Source organism: Pteropus medius, unplaced genomic scaffold (assembly GCF_902729225.1).
Source record: "Pteropus medius unplaced genomic scaffold, Ma_sr-lr_union100, whole genome shotgun sequence".
NCBI classification, from domain to species: domain Eukaryota; kingdom Metazoa; phylum Chordata; class Mammalia; order Chiroptera; family Pteropodidae; genus Pteropus; species Pteropus medius.
In genome coordinates, this window is record NW_024352949.1 from 811,341 (window position 1) to 837,918 (window position 26,578).

The 26,578-nt window shown below is 34.8% G+C and overlaps 1 protein-coding gene and 2 pseudogenes across 6 annotated transcripts in view; 1 reads left to right on the plus strand and 2 right to left on the minus strand.

Annotated features, from left to right (window-relative positions):
- The window catches only part of PRKDC (protein kinase, DNA-activated, catalytic subunit), a 193,347-nt gene that overhangs the window by 159,818 nt on the left and 6,951 nt on the right, over positions 1-26,578 (minus strand). For all 6 annotated transcript variants that reach the window (XM_039850423.1, XM_039850421.1, XM_039850422.1 and 3 more), the window contains 9 exons: positions 22,317-22,372; positions 22,204-22,234; positions 21,426-21,583; positions 5,390-5,536; positions 4,032-4,196; positions 3,414-3,582; positions 3,025-3,074; positions 2,259-2,384; positions 1,076-1,228 (listed from right to left, as the gene is read on the minus strand). In XM_039850423.1, coding sequence (XP_039706357.1) covers positions 1,076-1,228; positions 2,259-2,384; positions 3,025-3,074; positions 3,414-3,582; positions 4,032-4,196; positions 5,390-5,536; positions 21,426-21,583; positions 22,204-22,234; positions 22,317-22,372 — 1,055 coding nt within the window. The remainder of the gene's footprint in view (positions 1-1,075; positions 1,229-2,258; positions 2,385-3,024; positions 3,075-3,413; positions 3,583-4,031; positions 4,197-5,389; positions 5,537-21,425; positions 21,584-22,203; positions 22,235-22,316; positions 22,373-26,578) is intronic.
- Positions 12,929-13,047, minus strand: LOC120592752 (uncharacterized; annotated as a pseudogene).
- LOC120592737 (uncharacterized) lies at positions 18,836-18,954 on the plus strand (annotated as a pseudogene).

A 26,578-nucleotide genomic window follows, 5' to 3' on the forward strand; every position in this document is an offset into this window, starting at 1 on the left:
TAGTTAGAAATGCCGAGCTAGAAGCTGTGAAGGAGGATAAGGTTAGAGACTAGCTTTATTTGGGAAGTGTTAACAGAGGTGACAAATGACCTGTTGAAATGAAGCAAGAAGAGTAGGAAACGGAAGAGAGCACAAACAAGAAGAGAAAGTGCAAGGAAAGCCACTGAAGACAACAAAAACAATAAAGACGTGTGTTCTAAGAAGCAGGTCTGTTGGCTGACACAGTTCCAGTCAAGACTCTTTTGGCAAGTTTTTAATGAAATTATTTTAGACATACTTTAGCAATAAAGGCAATAAAATACACATTGGTGTTCCTATCAACCAGCTAAAAAACTGAACATTACAAATACAATAAAGTCAATGTGACAAATGGCATTTTCCTCTTTATCCTCTACATATCCTCCCCATTATCTCTTGTCTAACTTCACAGTGTTATAGTAGAAGTATATACACACTAACTATAACAAGCATAATCCAGTCAAAAAAATCACTCAACTCAAAAGTAAACTAGATGTTTTCCACTGGAACTCAAGCCCTTTGACACAAATCTCAATATCATAAGGTTTTGTTAGTAAAACTCAGATAAGAGAGAGCAACTCCCATCTGGCAGCCTAAAGACATGAAAACTGGGTATAGGAAAAAGGGAAGGTACATACTTCTTTTTCTGCCTATTGTCTATACTATCTCAAGAACACATTTAATACTATGCACTCAGTATCTGGAGTTTCCTTAGCTATAAACAAGAGGAATCCCAGGTTTCCCTATCCTACTAAAGTCATCTCTGCACAAAATAAGATTTGACTCTTTACTATTACTAAAGAATGAATACCAAATAAGCCTAGTAAATACCTTTTTCACAAAAAATTGTCTTAACATATTAAAAATATAAATTACTTTTTGAAAATCTAGTGATAACATTTTCTACACATGAGGCTATTCTAAGAGAAAAGTATCAATAACATATAAATTGAAGAAATTGCTTGTCTACAATTCTCTACAAATGTGCTATTTAACTTACCTATAAAAAGAGGTAGTATAAAAATGATGCAAAATTATTAATGACAAAAATTCTAACCTCTTGCTCTCCAACATTCTGTTTTTCTAGTGTAAGATCCAACTTCTCGACAATCTTCAAAACAGACTTTACAAAATCATCATATAGCAAACGATTCAGACTTTGAAGGGAGGAATTCATAAAGAGAAATGCTTCATCTGCTAAAAGAGAACCCTTTAAATAAAGAAAAATCCTAAGCTTAAAAACTGTGTGCAAAAAAGTACCAGAATTAGTATTACTTAAACATTAAAATGTATACAGATGTACATGAATATTTAGGTATTATGGAAACTGCTGTATAAATTATAGTAGATTTTACCTGTAAGTTTTCAAGCTCAAGTTGTAGACACCTTCCTAAATTATTAGGGCAATATCACTGCTGTCAAATAACATGACTTATTCAGTCATGTAGCAATTATTAAACACATAGCAGTGAATGAGAAGATTTAGGCCAATCCTTGTCAAAGTATCTACCCCAATTAATTTGTGTGTGTATACATACATACTACACACATAATACTATACTCATGTATATGCAAACACACATACATGCACATATACATTATGTGCACACGTGTGCACACATATAAGCATACACGTATACATACACCTGGATATATATCTATTTAAAAGTATATTCTATCATTTCTTTAAAAGTATTTTATCACTCCAAAAACATAGGCCAATTACTTTGCCTTTACTCAGTCAAATATCCTCAAAATATAGGGCTATCTAAAAACACATATAAGAAATATTTTAGGTAAAATTATTAACACTGCTAATTTACCTCCATAAGAAAACAACTAAAAACTCGTAAGATTTTTCACAGGATAGGAATAGTCTATGTTAAAATGGCTCTTCCATGATGATAATGTTATATTTTTATTACCTGAGAGATTGAATTTGTTAGAAAGAACAACTTAGCATCGACAATGTTACTTAAGGCTAAATAAAGTGTAGACTCAGCTACAGTAATTAACTTTAAATGAGTTCTGACTTTGTTGATCTTTTAATTGATCTTTTTGTAGTCTCACTTCACCCTAACTTACACTGTTTTGAGTTATTATCACTTGAAGTTCTTTTTAAAAAACTATTGAAAGTCAGTAAAATATAATTCTGAAATAAATAAACCTTAAGTATAAAATTATGCAGACTAATAAAGGGGAACCAGGGTTTAGTATGGTTTTGAAACTGTTATTTTTACCAGCATCTGGTCACAGCTCAGAAGATTTCTAAAAAGATCCAAATAGTCTCTGTATGTGGGAATTTTCCATTTGCCAGTTCTAACTTCCCTTGATGCACGATAGTCTTCATGTTCAGACTCAGCACCCTGGGCAGGAAGACAACATGCCAATACTTACTGATGGATTCACCACAAAATAAACACTGCTGCTGGAACTTTCTGATTTTCAGAATTTTCTAAGCTAAAACAGCTACCAGTAAGAGACTATAATTTGATTGAGGAAGACATTATATTATGAAAACATCATAAAAAAGCAAGCTGAAAAACAGTTCATGATTTTTTTTTAACTAGGACTAAAATAGTGATGCACTAAAAATTATTTCAAAAATGATATCCATGGAATTTGTTATAAAGCATTTATCTTACTTTCTTACATAAGCCAGTCTTTCATCTCATTCTATTTCCTGTAACTTTAAGCAAATAAGATATGCTTCCTATAATACACCTAAGTATTTTGTCCTATGTTTCAAAAGATAACATTCCCTTTTTGTAAAAAGGCATATAAAACAGTAAATTTATGTGTATGGATGTTTCATAACTTATAAGTTTATTCACTTGGATAAAATATAGAGGTACTGCATCCTACATTTTTCAAAATGTAAGGCATGGCTAATAACTAAAAAAGCCACTTTTATACATTTACAGACTATAAACCCCAGCAATATTTCTAACTTTCAGTAATAAATGACTAATGACTAATTTTCAAAATATTAGATTCAGAATTTACCTTTTGAAAGATCACTGGTTTAGAACAGATTCTGATTAGACTCTGATGCACTGAAAAAAGAATATGAAGGAAACAATGAAAAATATAACCACTCGACAAAAATGACAGTCATTATTTTTTGAACGTAAGTTAACCTCTTATTTTTTTCTCTAAGTTTATTAAAATCTTTAGCTTTGGACTAATAAGATTCAGAAGCAAAAGAAAAGAAAAAATAATTCAAAAAAGAATAGAAAAAAGAGATTGTGGTCCACAAGAATATTAAAAGTTTTCCAAGAGGCATCAAAAGATACAAAAAAAAACAACAAAAAACTGGCAAGTAGATGTTCTTTATATCATATAACATGTTAAGTAGTCATTATAATAAAAACAAGAGTGAATTCCAAACTTACCCACAGTACTAATGCAATTCCCAAGAACTGGTCCTTTTTCTGCTAAGGCTAGGAAAACTTTCACTATGGCTCTACAACATACTGACTGCATTTTTGGACTGTATTGTGGGAAATTGTCTATCTGTACCACCATGAGATGTTCTAGAACTGAAGTATATACCTCAGGAACCTACCAGAAATAGAGAGCAAACTAAAAGTTAGGGGAGAGAATAAATGAATATGGGAATAGAAATATTCAAAGTAAATACAATTCAATTAGACACATATTAGATGAATGAAAAATCTGGTTTATCTCCATCTACTAATAAACTTCACATTTATTATTGTGATTGCATAAAAAAAATCAAAGTAAAGCTGTCTGAATTGTACTTAATGTGCAATTCTATTCCAAGCAGCAATCTTAATCTTTTAGAAAAATAGAAAGAGTAACAAATAATTTTCCTTCTTGGGGTAACAAAAAGTCAAGTTTCATAACTATAATTCTATTGACACGAAATACTAAATTTAAAATGTCACCTTGATCATAACAGGGCATGTACTGAGTGCATACAACTCCACCAAGTTACTTGAAGAACTGAGATTAAATAAAATTGTGCTCAGTTTAATTATTCCACTTACTGTATCAAGGTAAAGCAAGACACTTGCAATAGACTGGAGGAAACTTGGCATCTGGTAAAAATGATCATCGACAGTGTCCGTCTGGGTGAGGAACAACTGCTTGCAGCGTTGAATGAGCTCTATATACATGAAGTCAACATCTTTTGCATTTATAACCTTGCAAGGCTTTAGGAAGAGTAAAACAAATCTTTATCAGTCCTATCTGTCAAAATGATTACATTTAAGGTGTCTTATTAAGCCATGTAATTACATGCTGAATATAAACAAGCTTTTAAATGAAGAAACTGATATCAAATACAGTATATTTTATAAAGATCCTTTTTAAAATAATCTGTAAATACATTCATTCTAAACATTTATTCATACACAAAACATCTAAAGAATACTGTTTAGAGGATAGGTATCAAAGACAATTAAGATGCAGTCCCTGCATCTCACCCAGAGGAAGAGACTGAGAACTAAATTCAAAGTTGGAATACACTACTATAACATACTCAACGCTATGCCTGGGGCCTTGTCTATCATGCTCTAGCTACACTGTGAACATATCTAACTGCAGTGAACAAGTTGAAGTTGGTCAGACCACAGTGTATGGCGTTAAAAATCCATGTTCTCGTTTACCTCTGAGTTTTCTTACATACTGTTCCTTCTGCCCTGAGTATATTTAAAGGAACCAATAGAGACAAATGAAGATGAAGATTTAAAAAAGGAGGGGAGGATCATCTGCAAGCAAATAAGGAAGTATCGGGAATGGAATGAATAGTGATAGTGGAAGGCTAGAAAGTGGAACACTCGTTCTCTGAAACAAGAGAGTAGATACTGATGAATGAATTTGTAGTAAGCGAGGTAGCAAACAATTTTGTTTGGAAGGCAGAAGTCCCAGAGATCCACTAAGAGGGAACTAACTAAAGTTATTCTCATTATTCTTAAATATTCCTCTTTCAGTCATTAGAAGTTCTAAAATGTTAAGTGACATCAACTACAATTTTACTTCCGAAATAAGAGGCAGCACTGCACAGTAGAAAAAAATATGGTGTTTATAATCTTCACACTTGAATGTATGTCTTGGTTCTGTCAGTTATAACTGTGTGTACTTTAACAAGTTACTCAATTTTTCTGGGTCTCAGTTTTCTCAACTGTAAAGTGGAAATATACTCCTAAAAGCATGTATGAGAGTTATGAAGATTTGAGATAATACATATACAGAATCCTAGTACATAGTAGGTACTGAAAAAAATAAGTTAACAACAGAGCAAATAATAATATTGTCACAAGTATGAGATACTTAAAAAATCAATAAATTATATTCCTTTAAACATTTAAAATTTAAAAAGTAATAGGAAATTAAGGAGCCATACTCCTGCAAAAAGTCCATATCCACGAATCGCAATGGATAAATCCTTGCTATTTGAATCCATGTTCCTGATGATTCCATAGAATTGCTCCATAAAGTACTGCAGTTTGTTCTTATGCATTTCTGTATCTTTTGCCACCAAAAGAGAAACCTGTAATTGCATAATATTTACTTTTAAAAAATATTTAATGGCAAAGCCAAGTAATCTACACAAATGTGAAAAGGCTAGAATTATTTAATTCAATATTATAAATGTTTTATAGTTCCATACAATCACTTTTACTCATAAAGAACCATTGCTTCAATTTACCTAGTCTCCATCAAGTTCAGAAAAAACATTCTTAAATAAGGCTTTATTATATGTGATATATTTTTTCTAGAGAAAGGGACTAAAAGAGACCAGAAAAATGCAGAAAGACATGCGCGCGCACACACACAAAAAGGCTTTGGATTAAGGCTCTCTAATAAAGCAGAAAACATCTTCATAGCTCATCTCTGACTCACAGAGTGACACAGAGTTGTGCAGGCTCAGCAGCCAGCAAGTTCAGAAGTCATCAACAAACTGGAAGTCTCATGAGGACAATACAAAATAGAGTTCAGAACTAACAATCAAAGAGCCAAGGCATCACTTCTTTCAAAAACCATAAGCCACAAACTGTAAGGCTTAAATTAGGTGAGGCAAGGAGAGAAGTACCTTGAGAAGCAAGTAGATCACTATCTACAAAACTAAGTACAATAGCCTAAACAGGTGTTCAAAAGTCATTCCTAATTTCAGCACAAAGAATTCTAAGAATGCAAAGGATCTAGGTAACTATCAAGGGCAGAAAAAAAGATATCCGCCTTTCATTTCCAAGCTAGCAACACATGCCCTAATCTCAAACAAAGTTCCACAGGTCTTAGCATACTCTCATTTTAGAAAAATGAGATAGTATAATTTTTTTCCGAACGTATCATGAACATGTTCCGCAATATGTAAACAAACATCATCTTACTTAATCACAGAATAGCTTTTCATTTCATGAATATACTATGTTTATGAATTTAAACCATTTCTAACTTTTTGTACTTTGAACAAACATCCTTTTTGAACAGTTTAAACCAAATATTTTCTGTTTATAGTAGCAAAAACTTGGAAGTAATTATCTACCAGTAGAGAACCTAAAATATTCTGGCTCATAAACATAATGATACATATCAATTACGTTGCCATTAAAAATCAAGTAGATCTCAATGTGCTATCAGGAAAACATATTCAACACAGTGGAAAACCTTAAGGTTATGGAAATTATGAATAATACTTCTTTATGTCAAGGTATTTCTGCCTCCCTCCTCATTTCTTCTTTCTGGAGAAAAAGGGAGCAAAAGGGAGATAAGAGGAAGAGAGGGATAGAAAAATGGAGAGGGAGGTCTGAAAGCATCACCAGGAAAATGGTGAATTTTCTTCTCTTGGTAGAAGGATTTCAGAAAATTTTAATAATCTTCTTTGTACTCTTCTACATTTTTTGAATTATATGCAACTACCCTGTGATGTTTTTCCTGAGAACTTTATGTAAAGCTACTGAATGGAAAAATAAAAATTTCTTTCCCACAGGATTAATGTTTAAATTTAAAAATGCAGCACATAAAATAGTTAAAACAATAATAGAAAAAAAGAAGTTGGAGGACATCTAATACCTAATTTCAAGACTTAATATAAAGGTAGAATAATCAAGACTGTGAGGTACTGATGTAAGGACAGACAAAAAGACAAATAAAACAAAATAGAGGGTATAGAAATAAACACAAACATTTTTGGTCCATTGATTTTTAACGAAGTTACTGACGTAAGTCAATGGGAAAAGAAGAGTCTTTTCAACAAATGATGCACCAAAAAATGGGGGGTGGGCAACTTCAAATTGTACTTTACACCATACACAAAAAATAATTCAAACTAGATTACAGACCTAAATGTAAGGAACAACTAAAAACTGTTAACTACAAAACCTCTTGAAGAAAAATAAAAGAAAATCTCTGCTCCCATGGGACAGGCAAGTATTCTTAGATATGGCACAGAAAATAACTAGATAGAAAATTAGTAAACTGGACTTAAACTTTAAAACTTCTGCTCTTTCGAAAAATGCTGTTAAGAAAATGAAAAGGTGAGCAACCTGGCTGAATGAGACCACTCCTTTGTATCTTCCCTTAAATCTACAACTGGCCAAACATCTATAATTCAACAAACATCCCTCTGCTCAACACACTAGAATACCTAAGAGATCCGTGCATCGGTATTTGGAAGGAGCATATTGGAACACATAGGGGAACCAAGACAGGGACGGTGCCTGTAGCTGCAGTTCCCTGGCCCTATGGCTAAGCCTGTGGCCCCAGTAAGCAGAGGAATGGTGGAGAAGACAGGGTGTGGACCCTAAACATGGACCATGATGGAGAACGAGAGGGACAGCAACAGTGTCGGCACCTGAGAATCCAGCTCCCTCACCCCACTGCAGTAGTACTCACACCACCAGAAAGACTAGCATTAGCAATAGAGACACATCTCTAGCCTCCCACAGAGAGCGCAGCAGTGCCAGTAGCCATAAGGAACCATGGAGCAACATGATGAGCTCGTGAACCGGGTTCCCCCATCACCTGCCACATCCTACTGCCAATAGTGATACCCGAAGACCAAGCAATCCGAACACAGCAAGGATACCCACCAGTGGGATCACCCAGGCGGCAACTCTCATGCCCCCACCATAACCCCAGGGGCACAAGCAGCGCAGGTTACAGAAAACAAAAATTTGCACTATTTTACCATCTGCTAGAAAAAAAAAAGAAAAAGCTCTAATTATCCACATGTTAATTTGTTAAAATCAAAATGATACCCTACGTTAAGTGTTCACTACTTCTAATGCGCCAGCACAAATCATCAAGTACCATAAACAACCAAGGTAGTAACAAGGTAACACATGAAGAAAATGAAAATTCTCCAGACACCAAACTCAAAGTCCTACAAGATTCTGAACTAAATGATAGAGAATTCAAAATAGCAGTCAGGAAGAAACTCTGTGACATACAAGAACACTCCAAAAGGCAGTTCAATGAGCTCAGAAACAAAATAAGTGAAAAGAAGTAGTATTTTGTCAAAGACTTTGAAACTATAAAAAAAGAACCAAATAGATATTCTGGAGCTGAAAAACACAGTAAGTGAAATTTATTAGAAAGCACCAGAAATATAGCAGACCATACATAAGAAAAAATGAGCGAGCCTGAAGATAGAAATGGTTCAGGTGGAAGAGAAGAGAGAACTAAGATTCTTTTTTTAATGAAGGTCCTCTTTGAGAACTATCTGACTCCATTAGAAAGGGCAACATAAGGATAATGGGTATTCCAGATCAAGAAGAGAGGGAGAAGAAACAGCCAATTCAAACAAACTATCAATGAGAACTTCTCAAACCTAGAGAAGGAACTAGACAGACATACAAAAAGCTAATAGAACACATAATTATCTCAGTACAAAAAGACCTTCTCCAAGGCACATTATATTAAAACTTTCAAGCTAATAACAAAGAATTCTCAAGGCATTCATGTGGAGAAAAAGGTAACCTACAAGGAAAAACCCATCAGATTATCAGATTTCTTGGCAGAAACTCTACAGACCAAGAGAAAATGGAACAATATATTCAAAATATTTAAAGATAGTAACCACCATAAAATACTCTATATAGCAAAGTTATCCTTTAGATAAGAAGGACAAATAAAGGCTTTGCCAAATGAAAGCTGAGGTAATTTAACACCACAAGACCTACTCTACAAGGAATGTTTAAAGGAACTCTCTACCTGAAACAAAAAGACAAAAGTACACGAAACTGCGAGTAAAGTGACGAACAGAAAAAAACTGCAACTCTTTCGAACTAGGGTGCTAAACATATAATTATAATATAAAGATTAAAGGGAAAAAAGCATTAATAATAACCATAGCTACTTCAAAAACACACAACAGAAAAAGGGATAATTTGTGCCAACCAAAACATAAAATGAGAGGAGGAAACAGATGGAACTTGTATAGACAAATGAAGATAAGATGCTATCAGGAAAAAAAAAAAGAACTACTTTACCAATGTGGTATTTCATACAAACCTCATGATAACAAAAAAACAAAAATCCAGAGCTGAGACGTGAAACATAAAAAAGGAGAAAACAAAGAAAATCATCATAGAAAACCATCAAACTAAAATAGCAAACAGAAACACAAGGGAAAAGACACAATGGAGATACAAACCAATCAGATAACAAACTATAAAATGACAAAGGTTAAGTCCTCATATGGCAGAGGTAAATCCTCATATGCTAGTAATCATCCTAAATGTAAATCGGCTGAACTCACCCAATCAAAAGGCAAAAACTAGCTGGATGGATCAAAAATCTGAGACCCAACTACATGCTGCCTACGAGATCTATCACAGCTCCAAAGCAAAACATAGGCTCAAAGTGAAGGAGTTGAAGATGATATATTCCAAACAAATAGCGTCCAGAGAAAAGGATGTAGCATATGTTTATCAGACAAAATAGTTTTCAAGACAAAAAAAGGTAAAAAAAGAAAAAGATGGACATTTAAAAATGATAAAAGGGGATAATCCACCAAGAAGACATAACATTTATTGATATATGTGCACTCAACATAGAAACACCAATATATATATAATTATTAATCATCTACAAATAGATATAAAAGGAGAAACAACAATACTACAATAGTAGACTATAACACCGTATTTACAACAATGGATAAATCATTCAGATAGTCAAGAAAAAAAATCAGCCTTAAATGACACTTTAGACCAGAAAAACTTAAGACACATGTACAGAACTTTCCATCCCAAAGCAAAAGAATACAAATTCTTCCCAAGTTCACATGGAACATTGTCAAGGACAGACCATACATTGGGACATAAAACAAGTCCCAATAAATTTAAGACTGAAATAATATCAAGCATCTTTTCTGACCACAGTGGTATGAAACTAGAAATCAATTACAAGAAGACGGAAAAATCACAAATATGTGATTAAATGATACCCTACTGGACGACTACTGGATCAATGAAGAAATAAAAGAAATCAAATGATACATAGAAACAAATAAAAATGAAAATAAAAATATGATGTACCAAAATATTTGGGATACAGCAAAAGTGGTAAGAGGAAAATTTATAGTAATACAGGCCTACTTCAAGAAACCAGAAAAACCTGAAACAATCTAAATTGTACCTTAAAGAACTAAAAAAAAAAAGGACAAAGCTCAAAGTCAATAGAAGAAATAACAACAACAACAAAAAAAATCAAAGTGGAAATAGATGAAATTGAGAAAAAAGACAACAGAAAAGATTAACGAAGAGCTGGTTCTTTGAAAAAATAAAATTGACAAATCCTTAGCTAAATTCACAAAGGAAAAACAAAAGAAGACTCAAATAAATAAAATCAGAGAGACAAGTTACAACTAATACTACAGAAATACAAAGGACCATAAAAGAATACTACAAAAGGCTATATGCCACCATTAAACAACCTAAAATAGAAAAATTCTTAGAATCATATAATCTTCCTAGACTGAATTATGAAAAATAACCTGAAAAGACTGATCACTAGTAAGGAAATTGAAATAGTAATCAAAAACTTCCCAAAAAGCAGAAGTCCAGAACCAGATGGCTTCACTGGTGAATTCTATCCGATATTCAAGGAAGATTTAATACCTATCCTTTTAAAACTCTTCCAAAAATTTCAAGAGAAGGGAATGCTTCCTAACTTTTTTTTTTTTACAAGGTCAACATTACCCTGACAACCAAAACCAGGTGAGAACAACACACACACAAAAAGACATTACAGGCCAATGTCTCTGAACAGAGGCAAAAATCCTCAGTAAAATACTAGCAAATAGAATAAAATTATACATTAAAATGATCACACACCACCATGAAGAGGGATTCATGGTACATCATCTACAAATCAATTGTGACATACCATATTAACAAAATGAAGAATAAAAATCATATGATCATCTCAATAGACACAGAAAAAGCATTTGACAAGATACAACATTCATTTGCGATAAAAACTGTCAATTAAATGGGTATGAAAGGAAAGTACTTCAACATAACAAAGACCAAATTGACAAACTCACACCTAACATCATACTCAAAGGTGAAAAACTGAAAGCTTTTCCTCTAAGAAAAGGAAAAAAGATAAGAATGCCTATTCTTGCCACTTTTATTCAACTTAGTACTTGAAGTCTTAGCCAGAGCAATTAGGCAAAAAAAAAAAAAGAAAGAAAGAAAGAAAGAAAGGCAGCCAAACTGGAAAAGAAGTAAAACTGTCACTAATCGCAAATGACACAATTTTACATATGGAAAACTCTGAAGACTCCACCAAAAAACTATTAGGCATAATAAACAAATATAGTAAATTTGCGGGATACAAAAATCTGTTGCATTTCGATATAGACATAGTAACAATGAGTTATCAGAAAGAGAAGTGAAGAACACATTCCATTTACAACTGCAACGAAAAGAGTAAGACATCTAGGAATAAACAAAGACCTGCACATTCAAAACTGTAAGACACTGTTGAAAGAAATGAAAAAAGACACAAAGCAATGGAAAGATATTACCTGTTCATGGACTGGAAAAATTAACATTGCTAAAATGTCCATATTTCCTAAAGCAATCTATTGGTTCAATGCAATCTCTACCAAAATACTAATGGCATTTTTCAAAGATATAGAATAAAATATCATCAAATTTGTATGGAACCACAAAAAACCACTTACAATCAAAGCTATCCCGAGAAAAATGAACAAAGCTGGAAGTATCACACTCCCCAATTTCAAACAATACTACAAAACAATAGTATTCAAAACAGTATGGTATTGGCACTAACAGATACACAGACCAATGGAACAGAACTGAGAGCCCAGGAAAAAAACCCACACATATATGGGCAATTAATCTATAACAAAGAAGCCAAAAACATACAATGGAGAAAGGACAGTCTTTTCAATAAATGGAAAAACTAGAAAGATACATGCAAATGAATGAAACCAGAACACTATATTACATGACTCACAAAAATTAACTCAAAATGAATTAAAGACTGGATTGTAAGACCTGAAACAATATACAGTAAAAAACATTGGCATAAGCTTCTGGATATCAGTCTCAGTGAGGTTCTTGTGAATTTGACTCCAAAAGCAAGGGAAACAAAAAAGTAAACAAATGAGACTACATCAAACCAAAAAGCTTCTGTACAGCAAAAGAAATCATTAATGAAACAAAAATGTAACCAACTGAATAGGAAAAAATATTTGCAAGTGATGTCTGAAAAAGAGTTAATATCCGAAATATATAAAGAACTCATTAAACTCAACAGCAAAAATACTAAAAAATAAAAAATAACCCAATTAAAAATGGGCAGAAAATCTGAATAGACTTTTTTTATTTTAAGACATTGGTTGACCTCGCAGATTGCAAGGACCTTGACAGTTTACAATCCCTTATTTTTTTTTTTTATTTTACGCCTACAGCACCTGGTCTTCCTAGGTGGTCCGCCATCCAAGTACTAACCAGGCACAACCCTCCTTAGATTCCGAGATCAGACGGGATTGGGCTTGTTCAGGGTAGCATGGCCTTGGACTGAATAGACATTTTTTCTAAGGGAGACATATACAAGATGGTCAACAGATATATGAAAAGTTTGCCATCACTGGTTATCAGGGAAATGTAAATCAAAACAAGATACCACTTCATACCTATTAGAATGGCACTTATCAAAAACATAACAAATAACAAGTATTGGAGAGGATGTGGAGAAAAAGGAACTCTCATATACTGCTGGTGGAATGTAAATTGATTCAGCCACTCTGGAAAACAGCATAGAGGTTCCTCGAAAAATTAAGACTGGAACTACCATATAATCTAGCATTTCCTCTTCTGGGTATTTATCCAAAGAATATGAAAACACTAATTTGAAAGATATATACGTCTCTATGTTCATGACAGCATTCCTCACAATAACCTAGTTATGAAAACAACATAAGCGTCCATCAACAGATGAATGCATAAAGATGTGGTATATGCATACAATGAAATACTACTCTGCCATAAAAAAAAGATGAATTATTCCTATTTACGATAATATGGATGGATCTTGACATTTATATGCTAAGTGAAATAAGTCAAACAGAAAAGAACAAGACACATGATTTCATTCGTATGAAAAATATAAAAAATATATAACAAACAAAATAAAAACTCATAGATACTGACAACAGTATGGGGACTACCAGAGAGGAAGAGAGGTGATGGGAGGGCAAAATGTTAAGTAAAGAGGGTCAAATATATGTTAATGAATAAAAATGTAGACTTTTGGTAGTGAGCAAACAACAGCGTATACAAATATCAAATTATAATGTTGTGCACCTGAAATTAATAAAATGTTCTTAATCAATGTTACCTCAATGAAAAAAAAATCTTAAAAAAAAAAAAAGAAAATGAGAGAAACATGGCAGAGTGAGACATGTCACCCGATCTCTCCCCTTGAAACATCAATAAGCTGAACATCTAAAACTCAACAAAAAACACCCAGACTGCACACCACCATGTCTGAGTGTGGCATCTACGCATAAGAGCTACCATAGATCATAACCCCCAGGTGTTGGGCAGTAGACTGGGAGAAACAAAGAAGCTGCCTCTCACAGCCAGAACTCCCTGTAGGACGAGGAGGCAGGGGAGAAGGTGCTTCCTGCAGGAGGAGGGGAAGGGGAAAAGGTGCCACGAATTCCCTGAACAGCTCTGCCTGGAAGTGCTGTGAGCTCCAAAAGGCAGGCGGCAGGGCCCAGGCATCAGGACAGAAGCAGAGAAGTAAGATGGCAGAGAAACAACAGTTGATTTTTACCCACAGTGGTTAAAAAACCAAGGCTAGGCCACAGCCCTCAACCTCCAACCCAGAGGGTCCCTTCCCCCATACCCTCCTACAACAATCACTGCAGAGCTCCAGGGGAATCTGAGCTGAGACTGTCGCTGATACTGACTGAGACTAAGAGTAGCGATCATGATTAAATACCTAAAAGGGGGAAAAAAAGGCATTATTAAAGCTGTATATAAATCAGAGATCCAAGAGGCTTAGAGGCTACCTACTGGAAACAAAAAGAAAAGTGCCTTCTTTGCAACAGGCAAAAGAGAGACCTTTATATAACAAATCTTCTTTCTGAAAAAAAAAAGCTGAATGCACTTCCATCAATGCCTATGCCGAGAAAAGTCCATTAAACACCAAGAACGACCAGGCAACAAGGCGTATCAGAAAAAAAGAGAAAAATCTCCAGAATATACCCTTACAAACATATAAATATGCAACTTATAAATGACAAAATATTCTGGATGAGACTTCTGAAAAAACTGTGAGCTCCAAAACGGGTCATATCAAAAATTTCAGGAATTGAAAAAAATGACTAAATAAGCGGAATGAGTTCTTTAGCAAGGAGACTGAAACCCTCAAAAAGAACACAATAGATCTTCTGGAGATAAAAAAAAAAAAAAAAAACCACACACACACTGTAAGAGCTGAAAAATGAACAACGAGCTTCGGAAAGAGAGTCGAAAAATTGAAGGAAAGGAATAATGATATTAAAGACAGAAATCTAGAAATACATTAGAAGGAAGAAGAGAGAAACTGAAGAATGAAAAATAATGAAAGAGAAATTCAAGAACTAACTGATACCATCAGGAGAGGAAACATAAGAATAATGGGCATTTCTGAAGGCAAAGAAAAGGAGTAGGGACTAGAAAGCATTTTCAGACAAATAGTGGACAAGAATATCCCAAATCTAAGGAATGAGCTGGAGCTTGGAATTTGATAAGTCAATAGAATACCCAATTATCTCAACCCAAAAAGGCCTTTACCAAGGCACATTGTATTAAAATTAATAAAAATCAATTACAAAGATAGAATTCTCAGGGCAGCCAGGGGAAAAAACACGGTAAGTTAAAGGAAAATCCATCAGATTATCATTGGACTTCTCAGCACAAACTTTAAAAGCTTGAAAACTATTAAGTAAAAGGAACTACCAGCCTAGAATAATATACCTAGCAAAGCTCTCCTTTAGACATGAAAGATAAAGACCTTTCCAGATATAAAAAAGTTGAGGGAATTCTCCACTACGAGGCTTGAACTACAGGAAATACTAAAAGGGGTCAACGCACCTTAAATAAAATGACAAAAAAGAAAAAATACATAATTAGGAGTAAGGTGTCTCAGGCAATAGAAGCAGAAAAGTGCAACTCTTATTAAGAACACGGCACTACAGCTTAAAGAGTAAGAAGAGAACTGCTATAGCAAGGTAGTAATGAACGATCAGCATACAGAGGGACAAATTGAGACAATGACTGAAAAAGGGAGGATTCAAAGATCCAAATTCACAAGGGTGATGGAGATAAGGCACACACAGAAAAAAAGGGATGACTGTATATATGTAACTATCCTTTATATATTCGTAATGGTAACCACACACCACAGATTCAGACCTGAAGAATATAACATAAAACAAGAAGAACCAGAGGGAAAACCCAAAAAATCAAACCAAAATAAAAAAAACAGAAACACAAGGACAAAAAAGCAATGGAAACACTGAGCTACCGGAAAGCAAAAGATAAAATGGCTAAAGAAGACCTCATATTTCAATAATCATTCTAAATGTAAATTTAGAGTGAACTAACCAATAAAAAGACACAGCATTGCAGAATGGATCAAAAAAACATAATCCAACCATATGCTGCCTCCAGGAGACACATCTCAGCTCCAAAGACAAATATAGACTCAAAGTGAAAGGGTGGAAAATGATATTCCAAGCAAATGGCATTCAGAGAAAAGCAGGAGTGGCAATACTAATATCAGACGAAACAGACTTCAAAATAAAAAAGGTCAAGAAAGATACTGAGGAACACTTCATAATGATAAAGGGAATCATGCACTTAGAAGACATAACACTTACTAATAACTATGCTCCCAATCAGGGAGCCCAGAAATATGTAAAGCAATTACTAACAGAACTAAAGGGAGAAACAGACCAAAATGCTATCATAATAATAGGGGACCTAAATACCCCACTGTCGGATATGGTCAGATCATCCAAACAGAAAATCAATAAGGAAATATCCTTAAATGACACATTAGACCAACTGGACATAACTGACATTTACAAAGCCTTCCATCTCAAAACAGCTGCTTATACATTCTTCTCTAGTACACATGGAATATTCTCAAGAATTGACCACATACTGAGACACAGAATAGCCTCAACAAATAAAAGAGGGATGAAATCACACCAACCATATTCTCTGATCATAACACTTTAAAGCTGGATCAACCATGAAAAGAAAGCAGGGAGAACCACAAATATGTGAAGATTAAACAACATGCTACTACTGAAGAATGACTGGGTCAGAGAAGAAATAAAAAGAGATCAAGATACACATAGAAACGAATGATAATTATAGTACAACATATCAAAACTTTTGGGACATGGCAAAACGGTCATAAGAGGAAAGCTCATATCATTATAGGCCTATCTCCAAAAACAAGAACGAATCCAAATAAACAACCTAACACTTCATCTTAAAAAACTAGAATAGGAAGAACAAATGAAGCCTAAAGTTAGCAGAAGGAAAGAAATATCAAAATTCGAGCAGGAATAAACTAAATACAATACATACATACATACATACATACATATATACATACATACATACAAACAACAAAGAGCCGGTTCTTTGAGAAGGTTAATAAAATTGAAAAGCTCCTGGCTAGACTCACTAAAGAAAAAAGAGAAAGGACACAAATAGACAAAATCAGGGAAGAAGGAAAATTATGACTGACATCGCAGAAATACAAAGAATCATGCAAGAACACTATGAAAAAGTATATAACACCAAATTTAATCACCTAGAAGACATGGACCCATACTTAGAAAAATACAACCTTCCTAGACTGAATCAAGAACTGGAAAATCTAAATAAACTTATCAGCATTATGGATAGTGAAACAATCATCAAAAACCTACCAAAAAGTCAAAGTCCAAAACCAGATGGCTTCACCAGTGAATTCTACCGGACATTCAAAGATTGAATACCTATTCTCCTCAAACTCTTCCAGAAAATCGAAGAGGAGGCAATATTTCCCAACTCATTTTATGAGGCCAATATTACCCTGATACCAAAACCTGGTAAAGATAACACAAAAAAAGAAAACTACAGACTATTTTCTCTCTGGAACACAGATGCAAAAATCCTAAATAAGATACTAGCAAACAGAATAAAACAACACATTAAAAAGATTATACAACACGATCAAGTGGGCTTCATCCCAGGGGTATAGGGATGGTTCAACACATGCAAATCGATTAAAGTGATACACCACATAAACATACTAAAAAACAAGAATCATATGATCATATCAACAGATGCAGAAAAAGCCTGTGACAAGATATAGCATCTATTTATGATCAAAACACTTAACAAAATCGGTATGGAAGGAAAGTACCTTAATGTCATAAAGGCCATATATGACAAACCCTCAGCCAACATTGTACTTAATGATGAAAAACTTAAAACCGTCCCTATAAGATCAGGAACAAGGCAAGGCTGTTCACTATCGCCACTGTTATTCAATATAACACTGGAGGTCCTAGCAAGTGCAATGAACAAAGAAAAAGATATAAAAGGTATCCAAATAGGAAACGATGAAGTCAAACTGCCACTATTTGTAGATATCATTCACTATGTATAAAACCCTAAAGACACCACAAGAACACTACTAGAAACAATAAGGAAATACAGTAAAGTCTCTGGATACAAAATCAACATTCAAAACTCCACAGCATTCCTATACTCTAGTAATGAAGTGTCAGAAAAAGAGGTGGAAAAAAATAATTCTTTTTGCACTTGCAAGAGAAAGAATAAAATGCCTAGGAATAAATCTAATGAAACATGTGAAGGACTTACTTAATAAAAACTATAAGACCCTATTAAAAGAAATCGAAGATACATAGAAATGGAAAGATACCCCGTGTTCCTGGGTTGGAAGAATCAACACAGTTAAAATGACCATATTACCTTAAGCATTATACAGGTGTAATGCAATCCTCATCAAAACCCCTTTGGCATTTTTTAAAGAAATAGAACAAAAAAATCATCAGATTTGTATGGAAGCACAAGACCTTGAATTGCCAAAGCCATCCTGAGAAAAAAGAACGAGGCTGGAGGCATCACTCTGCCCCACTTCAAAGTATACTACAAAGCGACAGTAATCAAAACAGCATGGTATTGGTGGAAAAAAAGACACAAAGACCAGTGGAAAAGACTTGAGAGTCCAGAAGTAAACCCATATTTATATGGGCACATAATTTTCGACAAAAAATCCAAAATCACTGGTCTACAGCCATGCCACCCTGAACGTGCCTGATCTCGTCTGATCGCGGAAGCTAAGCAGGGTCAGACCTGGTTAGCACTTGGATGGGAGACCACCTGGGAAGATCAGGTGCTGTAGGTGTAAAAAAAAAAAAATGCCAAAAATATACAGTGGAGAAAGGAAAGCCTCTTCAGTAATTGGTGCTGGAAAACTGGGAAAGCCACCTGCAAAAGAATGAAACTAGACTGTTGTCTATCACCACACATCAAAATTAACTCAAAATGGATTAAGGTCCTGAATATAAGACGTGAAACAATAAAACATATAGAACAAAACTCAAGATCCTGGACTTAAAGAGGAGTTTACGAATTCGACCTGAAAGGCAAGGGAAGTAAAAGCTAAAATAAGTCAATGGGACTACATCAAACTAAAAAGCTTCTGCACAGTAAAGGAAATCGTCAACAAGGTATAGAGACAACCATCCAAATGGAAAAATATGTTTGCAAGCAACGCCTCCGATAAGGGCCTAATATCCAAAATATACAAAGAACTCATATGACTCAATAAAAACAAAAAAACAACGATCCAATCAAAAAATGGGCAGAGGACCTAAATAGACACTTTTCCCTACAGGACATACAAATGGCCAACAAATTTTTCAAAAGATGCTCAACATTGCTAGTTATGAGGGAAATGCAGATGAAAACCACAATGACATACAATCTCATACCTGTTAGGATAGCTATAATCAACAGGACAAGTAATAACCAATGTTGGAGAGAATGTAGAGAAAAAGGAACCTTCATACACTGCTGGTGGGACTGCACATTGGTACAGCCACTATGGAAAACAGTATGGAGGTTTCTCAAAAAACTAAGACTTGATCTACCATATGATCCAGCAATCCCTCTACTGGTTATTTACTCCAAAGTCTTGAAAACCCATATCCGAAAAGATATTTGCACACCAATGTTCAGCAGCATTATTCCCGGTGGACAAGACATGGAAGCAACTGAAGTGTCCTATGATAGATGATTGGCTAAAGAAGCTGTGGTACATATATACAATGGAAGATTACTCAGCCATAAGAAGAGATGTAATACTGCCATTTGCAACAACATGGATGGACCTAGAGATAATCGTGCTAAGCGAAATAACCCAGACAGAAAACGTTGAAAATCACGTATCACTTATCTGTGAGATATAAACCTAAAAGCAACAAACAAACAGGACAGAGACTTATGGACAGAGACTACAGACTAGTGGTTACCAGAGGGTAGGCGGTGGGAGGAAGGGAGTAATAGATGTGGTAAAGAGAGTCAAATATGTGGTGACAGAAAGAAATCTAACTATGGGAGGTGAACACACAGTGTAAATATATATATATGTCTTACTGTTAAAGTGTACAAATGAAATTTATTGGATTTTGTTAACCAATGTCACCATAAAAAAAAAAATTAATTAATTTAAAAAAGAAATAAAAATGAAAAGGTAATTCAGAGAAGAAAAACTTTTTTCACTGTTTTCAGAAAAGGACTCGTACCAAATTATGTAGGGAACTGTTACAATATATTAATAAAAAGACATACAACTTTATTTTAAGATGAACTAAATACCTGAACGAATACTTCACCAAACAAGATATAAGTACGGCTAATAACCACAGGGAAAAAAGGTCTTCATAAACTGTTCCCATGGAAATTCAAATTAAAACCACAGTAGGATAACATCATACACTCATTAAAATCTAACATTAAAAAGACCAAAAATACCAGGTGCTGATAATGATATGGGGTGACTGGAATTCTCATGCATTGCTGGTGGGAACGTAAAATATGCAACCAATCTGGAAAAGAGTTTAGTAGTTTCTTATAAAGTTTAATATACACCTAACATGTGACATAGCAATTCCACTCCCGAGTTTTCACTGTAGAGAAATGAAAAAGTCCACAAAATACTTGGTCACAAATGTTCCTAGCTATTTTATTTACAATAGCTCCAAACTGGAAACCATCAAATATTGTTAATCTTTAATATTTTCCTTCAGAGTCAACCCAAGCAGTCTAAATCCACAGCACCTATCATGAACAGCAGGTATTTCCAGACCCCTTTGGATCCTCAGAACCACAATCCCAAGCACATTCTCCTTAGCCAACTGGTAACATGTTTCCAAACCTGCAGGCTCAAAATCTACAACCACATTCTATCTAGATAGAAAACACACAAGGGCAAACAGACTCTCCTTGTTCTTGAAGTAACATGGAACACAAGCATCATATTTTAACATTGACAGCTGACTCACCCCTCTTGGGAGATGTGTTTCTGCACCCCGAGTTGGCTGCCCCTGACCTTTCAGCCCTTCCTTACTGCCGCCTCCTCAGTGCCACTTTGTTGAATCTTGGCTCTAAGGCCATGATCAGATCTGGTATCTTCCTAGCTTTCTTTCAGTTTTGCTGCTACCCGTGAAGTTGATCAAACCAAGCTTTTTTCTTTAAATACTACAGATGCTAATAGATCAACTTGTATTTATTTTTCAAATGTGTATGCACAGGATTGGAATTTAATATTTTGCACGGAAAAAGTATTCTTAAATATAAGTTAAATTTTAGTACCTGTTTCAGAAAAGATTCCAGAGCTGAATGTGCACCTTTTTTCAATTCTATGTTTGTATGGTTACACCATTTTGACAGTACTTCAAATAAAGAAACATAGTTGTCCAGAAGGCAGGTGCTAAATTGAGATGCATGCAGGGTAAATAAGCATAAGCCAGCTGCAATTGCAAAAATCATTATATTTAAATGAGGGCCACAAAAGGCACAACAAAAAAACTAAGAAAGCTTCAGATATATGTCAAAATTAAAACTGTATTCATGAAGATCCAGTATTATTACACTATAATGACCTAAGGATCCTGATCAGAGCTTTAATGCCACCATCCTCCATTTGAATCAACAGGCCCATGATTTGGCCAATGACCCTCAAAATGAAGTTCAGAAATAGGATCAGGGTTTATTTAAAGTTAGAATCAAACAATCTGGAGCCCCTAAAAGATGCCCTAAGTAATTTTTTTTAAATCATGTAATTAATCTAAATGTGACTATCTTGACCAAAATTTGTGTGCTAAAAATAAAGTTTCCAAAAGCCTCCCTGTAAACAGTTGTGTGTGAAACATTACAGATGTTATTACACTTTTCTTTTTTTTTTTTTGAGTTAGACTCTAACTCAAAAAATTTATATTCCAGCTTTATTACACATCAGCCTCAGGCTCAGGGCATCTGGGCATCAGCCCGACAGCCACATTTACTTTCATTTACAATTTAAGTGAAAGATTACTCGAGACATTAATTTAATCACCTGAAATACTCTACCTCACTAAATATAGAAACTTACCTAAGGGCACCGCATATCTCTTCAGATCAATCTATTTAAAAAGAAAATTTACCATCAATGTTTGACAATCACGAGTCTCAACTGTAAAAGAATTAGAGTAATATTAGCCCTACCTGAGGACGAATTGCCTTTAATGCAAAATCAAAAATCTCCCTTGAAGTCTGGGGATCTGGAGGAAAAACAAAACAAAAAAGAAGCATCTGTTACAAATCATAACAGTATCATCTGACAAACCTCACAAATGACTTTACAACAGTTTTATTTCAGACAGCTAGACATATACCTTAACTCTTAACAGTCTATTTTGAATTCAGGAGAAACATCTTCTATCATTCAATTCAGCTAGAGAGCTGCAATTTAATACTGCTGGACAGTTATAAGAAGAAAATCTAGAATAACAAAGATATAAATTTATTTTCCAACTTATCACTTACAAACTCTGTTAGATAAGTTCTCAGAGCCTCAGTTTTATCTATAAAAAAGGATAATATACACCTTCTTTTAGAGTTGTTTGGAGGATTAAACAAGGCCAAACACATTATTATTCTCCCAATACTCCCAGGTATTTATTCAACACATAGTATATGCAAAATTATTATGGCAATTACAAATATGAATAAAATATGATTTTTGATCTTAGTAAACTTATTACCCAAAAGGGAAGATAAAACAGGCAACCAACTATAATTTGAGGCTGGCCTGACTGACATCACAATTACTTGTATAACTGTCTCCCACCAGTATTCACTGCAGCTGTCCAGAAATTATGCTTTATTCATCACTGTAAGTGACTTGCAAACAGCAGAGGTTAAAGAATTGTTTGCTTTGATTGCCAGGACTGATATATTTGAAAAAACAGCCCAGATGTGACAAGAGATAAGAGGGAGAAGGGATCAGAGAGGACTTAAGGAGAGAAACATCAGCATGTTTGGAGGATAATGCCATAAGAGACAAAAAAGCTACTTTGGCATTCGAATACAAGGAAAGACTTCCTCTGGCTGTGAGTATTCCAGAAAGGCCTTATAGACAAGGTAGCTCTTGAGCTGGGCCTAAAAGAAGGTTCTAGTTGGGGGAAAAGGTCATTCTAACAAAAAGTGACAGTACATAAACAGGTATGCAGACACAAAGACACCAGGCAATTGTCAGTAAGCAGCTGGGATAGAATGACTGAACTTGGCGAACCCAGTGAAGCCCAGGGATTTAAAGGCCTGAGCTCTCAGTATTGGGACTGGACACTATCTACATCCAAAATATTTTCCTCATCTCCAACAGAAACGCTGTCCTCATTAAACATTAACTTCCCTCCACACCTTATTCCAGTCCCTGGTAACCTCTATTTTACCTTCCGGCACTATGATTTTGCTTACTTTTGCTACCTCATATAAGTGGAATCGTACAGTATTTTGTACTTTTTTAAAATCTCACTTAGCATTATGTCCTCAAGGTTCATCAATATTGTAGCATGTAACAGTATTCCCTTCCTTTTTCAAGGCTAATAGTCTATTGTGTGTATATACCACATTTTGTTTATCCATTCATCTGTTGATGGATATTTGGGTTGTTTCTACCTTTTAGCTATTGTGGATAGTGCTAGTAGGAACATGAGTGTACAAATTTTTTATTTATTTTTAAAAACCCTCTCTTATCCCCACATCTCCTATTGGCTATACTATATTTCTTTGCTTCCCTGTTTTGATTTTTCTAAAGAGTTTTCTGCAGAGGGCTTTCTCTTTCTTCCTTCCATTCATCTTGTCACCCTACTAACCTTTAAACTGCTCTGTCCAGCTTCTTTTATAACATTCAGCTGAAGCTCCCCTTGTTGAGCTGGACCCACTTTGGTCTCTTCAAAGTTAGACCCCATCCAGAGCAAAGCAGTATCACACTCCCTCCTCCAGACTCTCTTATTACATTCTTGCCCTAGTCTCTCTACACTTGATCTCTAGCTAATCTTGCTTACAATTACAGCTTTACATATTACTTCTAGGAAGACTTCCAAATTTGTATCTTAAAGTCTAATTTTTCCTGCAAGATCCAGTCTTACATATGCAACTGCACATTTAACGTCTAAGATTGGATGATCCACAGGTTCCAGGTTTCGTACTAAAACCTGGTCCTCTCCCATCCCACTCAGCTTCATAATCAGTGCACGGACTTCAGTTGCTCACTCTCACACTCAAGAACAAAATCTCTCAAACCTACACTAATACATCTCTTTTATATTCAACAACAGTCAAGTAGACCTTTGTAAAACATCAATTGGCCCATGCCCATTCCTTATGGAAAAACCATGGCTTTACATTCCATTTGGTACGAGAACCTTGCTCAGAAGCTCTCCACACACTGACTCTACAACCTGTCCAATCTTATCCTAGGCCCTTTGTGCTGCTAAGCTCCAGACACACCAGGTATCTTGACCACTGCACAGTGGCCAGGCTTGAGGCTCGGTTACTGTTGGTCCCTCTGCCTGGAATGCTTTCCCCAGATGGCTCCCTGCCATCCTGCAGGACTTAGTTTCTTGTTATACCCTAAGAACCAGCGGGCTGTGTGTATTGTCTATCTCTCCATAATCCAATATTACTATTCACTGCACCCAACTAGTTTGTATAATTGAACCCTGAAATCTGTAATAGCTTGTTTGTCTGTTTATTGTTTGTCTCCTCTACTAGACTGGGCTCATGATGGTAGGAACTTGGTGATTCTGATCACTGAGTCTAACACCTAATTCATCATTCTTTACATAGCATATAGTAATGAGTATTAGTATTTAGTGCTTAAAGCCACATAATCATGGCATAACAGGAAAACTATAAATTTTAGTCTCAGACTAAGGCTTAAATCCCAGTCTTGCCACTTATTGGTTATATTAGTTTCCTATTGCTTCTGCTACAAATCGTCGCAAACTTAGTGGCTTAAAACAACACAAATTTATTACTGCACAGTTCTGGAGGTAGGATATCTGAAATGGGTCTCGCTGAGCTAAAATCAAGCTGTCAGCAGAGTTGTGTTCCTTTCTAGAGGCTTTAAGGGCTGTCTTTTCCAGCTTCTAGAGGCCACTCACATTCCTTGGCTCATGGCCCCCCCTTCCATCTTCAAAGCCAACAATAGCTGGTTGAGTCTTTCTCACATTACATCACTTTAACACTGACTCTTCTGCCACCCTCTTCCATATTTAAGGACCCTTGTGATCACATTGGGCCAACCTAGATAATCTCATCTAAAGGCCAACCTTAATTCCATCTGCAACCTTGATTCCCATTTGCCATGTGGCCTAACATAATTCATAAGTTCTGGGAATCAGAGTGAGGACATCTTATTCTGCTTACCACACTAACTGTGTTACTTTGGGCAAGTTAGTTAACTTAGTTTTAGTTTTCTAATATATAAAACAGAGAAATTATCACTTATCTCAGAGATTTATTATAGGAATTTTCCTTGCAACATGTCTAGAATTATCTTTAGCAGTGGTTTATGAATAAGTGCTATTATTTTTCTTAAACTATATATTAATACGTACAGTTTATTAATATATATGTCAATTAATATACCAAGCAAATACATACAAAATAAGCAACATTACTTGCCAGCTGGGTCAAGTGACAGAAATAAACATACAACCTGGTAAGTTCAAAATGTCATAGTAAGTACTGTAACAGAAGGGAACACAGAAGCTATAGGAAGTGACTCGGCCCAGGGGAATCATAAAGGCTTTATAAAACAGGTGATCTCTGAGCAAGACTCTGGCAACAGGATATGGGAGAGAATGAGGGACAGGACAAAGGGAAAGCACATGAAGCTAGTCTAATACTCTTGGTAAGAAGCAATAAAGAAGTAGTGAGCAGAAATATCAGGTTGCAACATATGAAACTGCTGTTTTTGCACGTCAAAAGTCATTGGATTAGGCAGTTTTGTACATTTCAAGCTGCTGAAAGCAAAAACACACTTGAGGTAGAAATATCTGGGAATTACTTGAACGAAATGGTAAGGAAGAGCAAATAGAGATTTTTTTTTTTTAAAGACTCAAGATTAAAAGATTTGACTTTAAAAAAATGAATTTCATTATGCTTATAATGCCTAGATTATCCTCAAAAACATTCTGAGATACTTTACTGGAATACTATTGATAGCTATGAAAAAATGTATGTTAAACAGACTTTTAAATTGATAGACAAGGATCTGCATCCTGAAAACTACAAAATGTTGATTAAAAAAAAATCAAAGACCTAAAGAAATGGAGAGATACACACTGTGATCACAGATTGGAACATTCAACATAGTAATGATGTCAATTCTCCCCGAATTAATACACAAGTTTAATGCAATGACTATCAAAATCCGAGCAAAGTTTTTCATACATATGAACTTATTCTAAAATTTA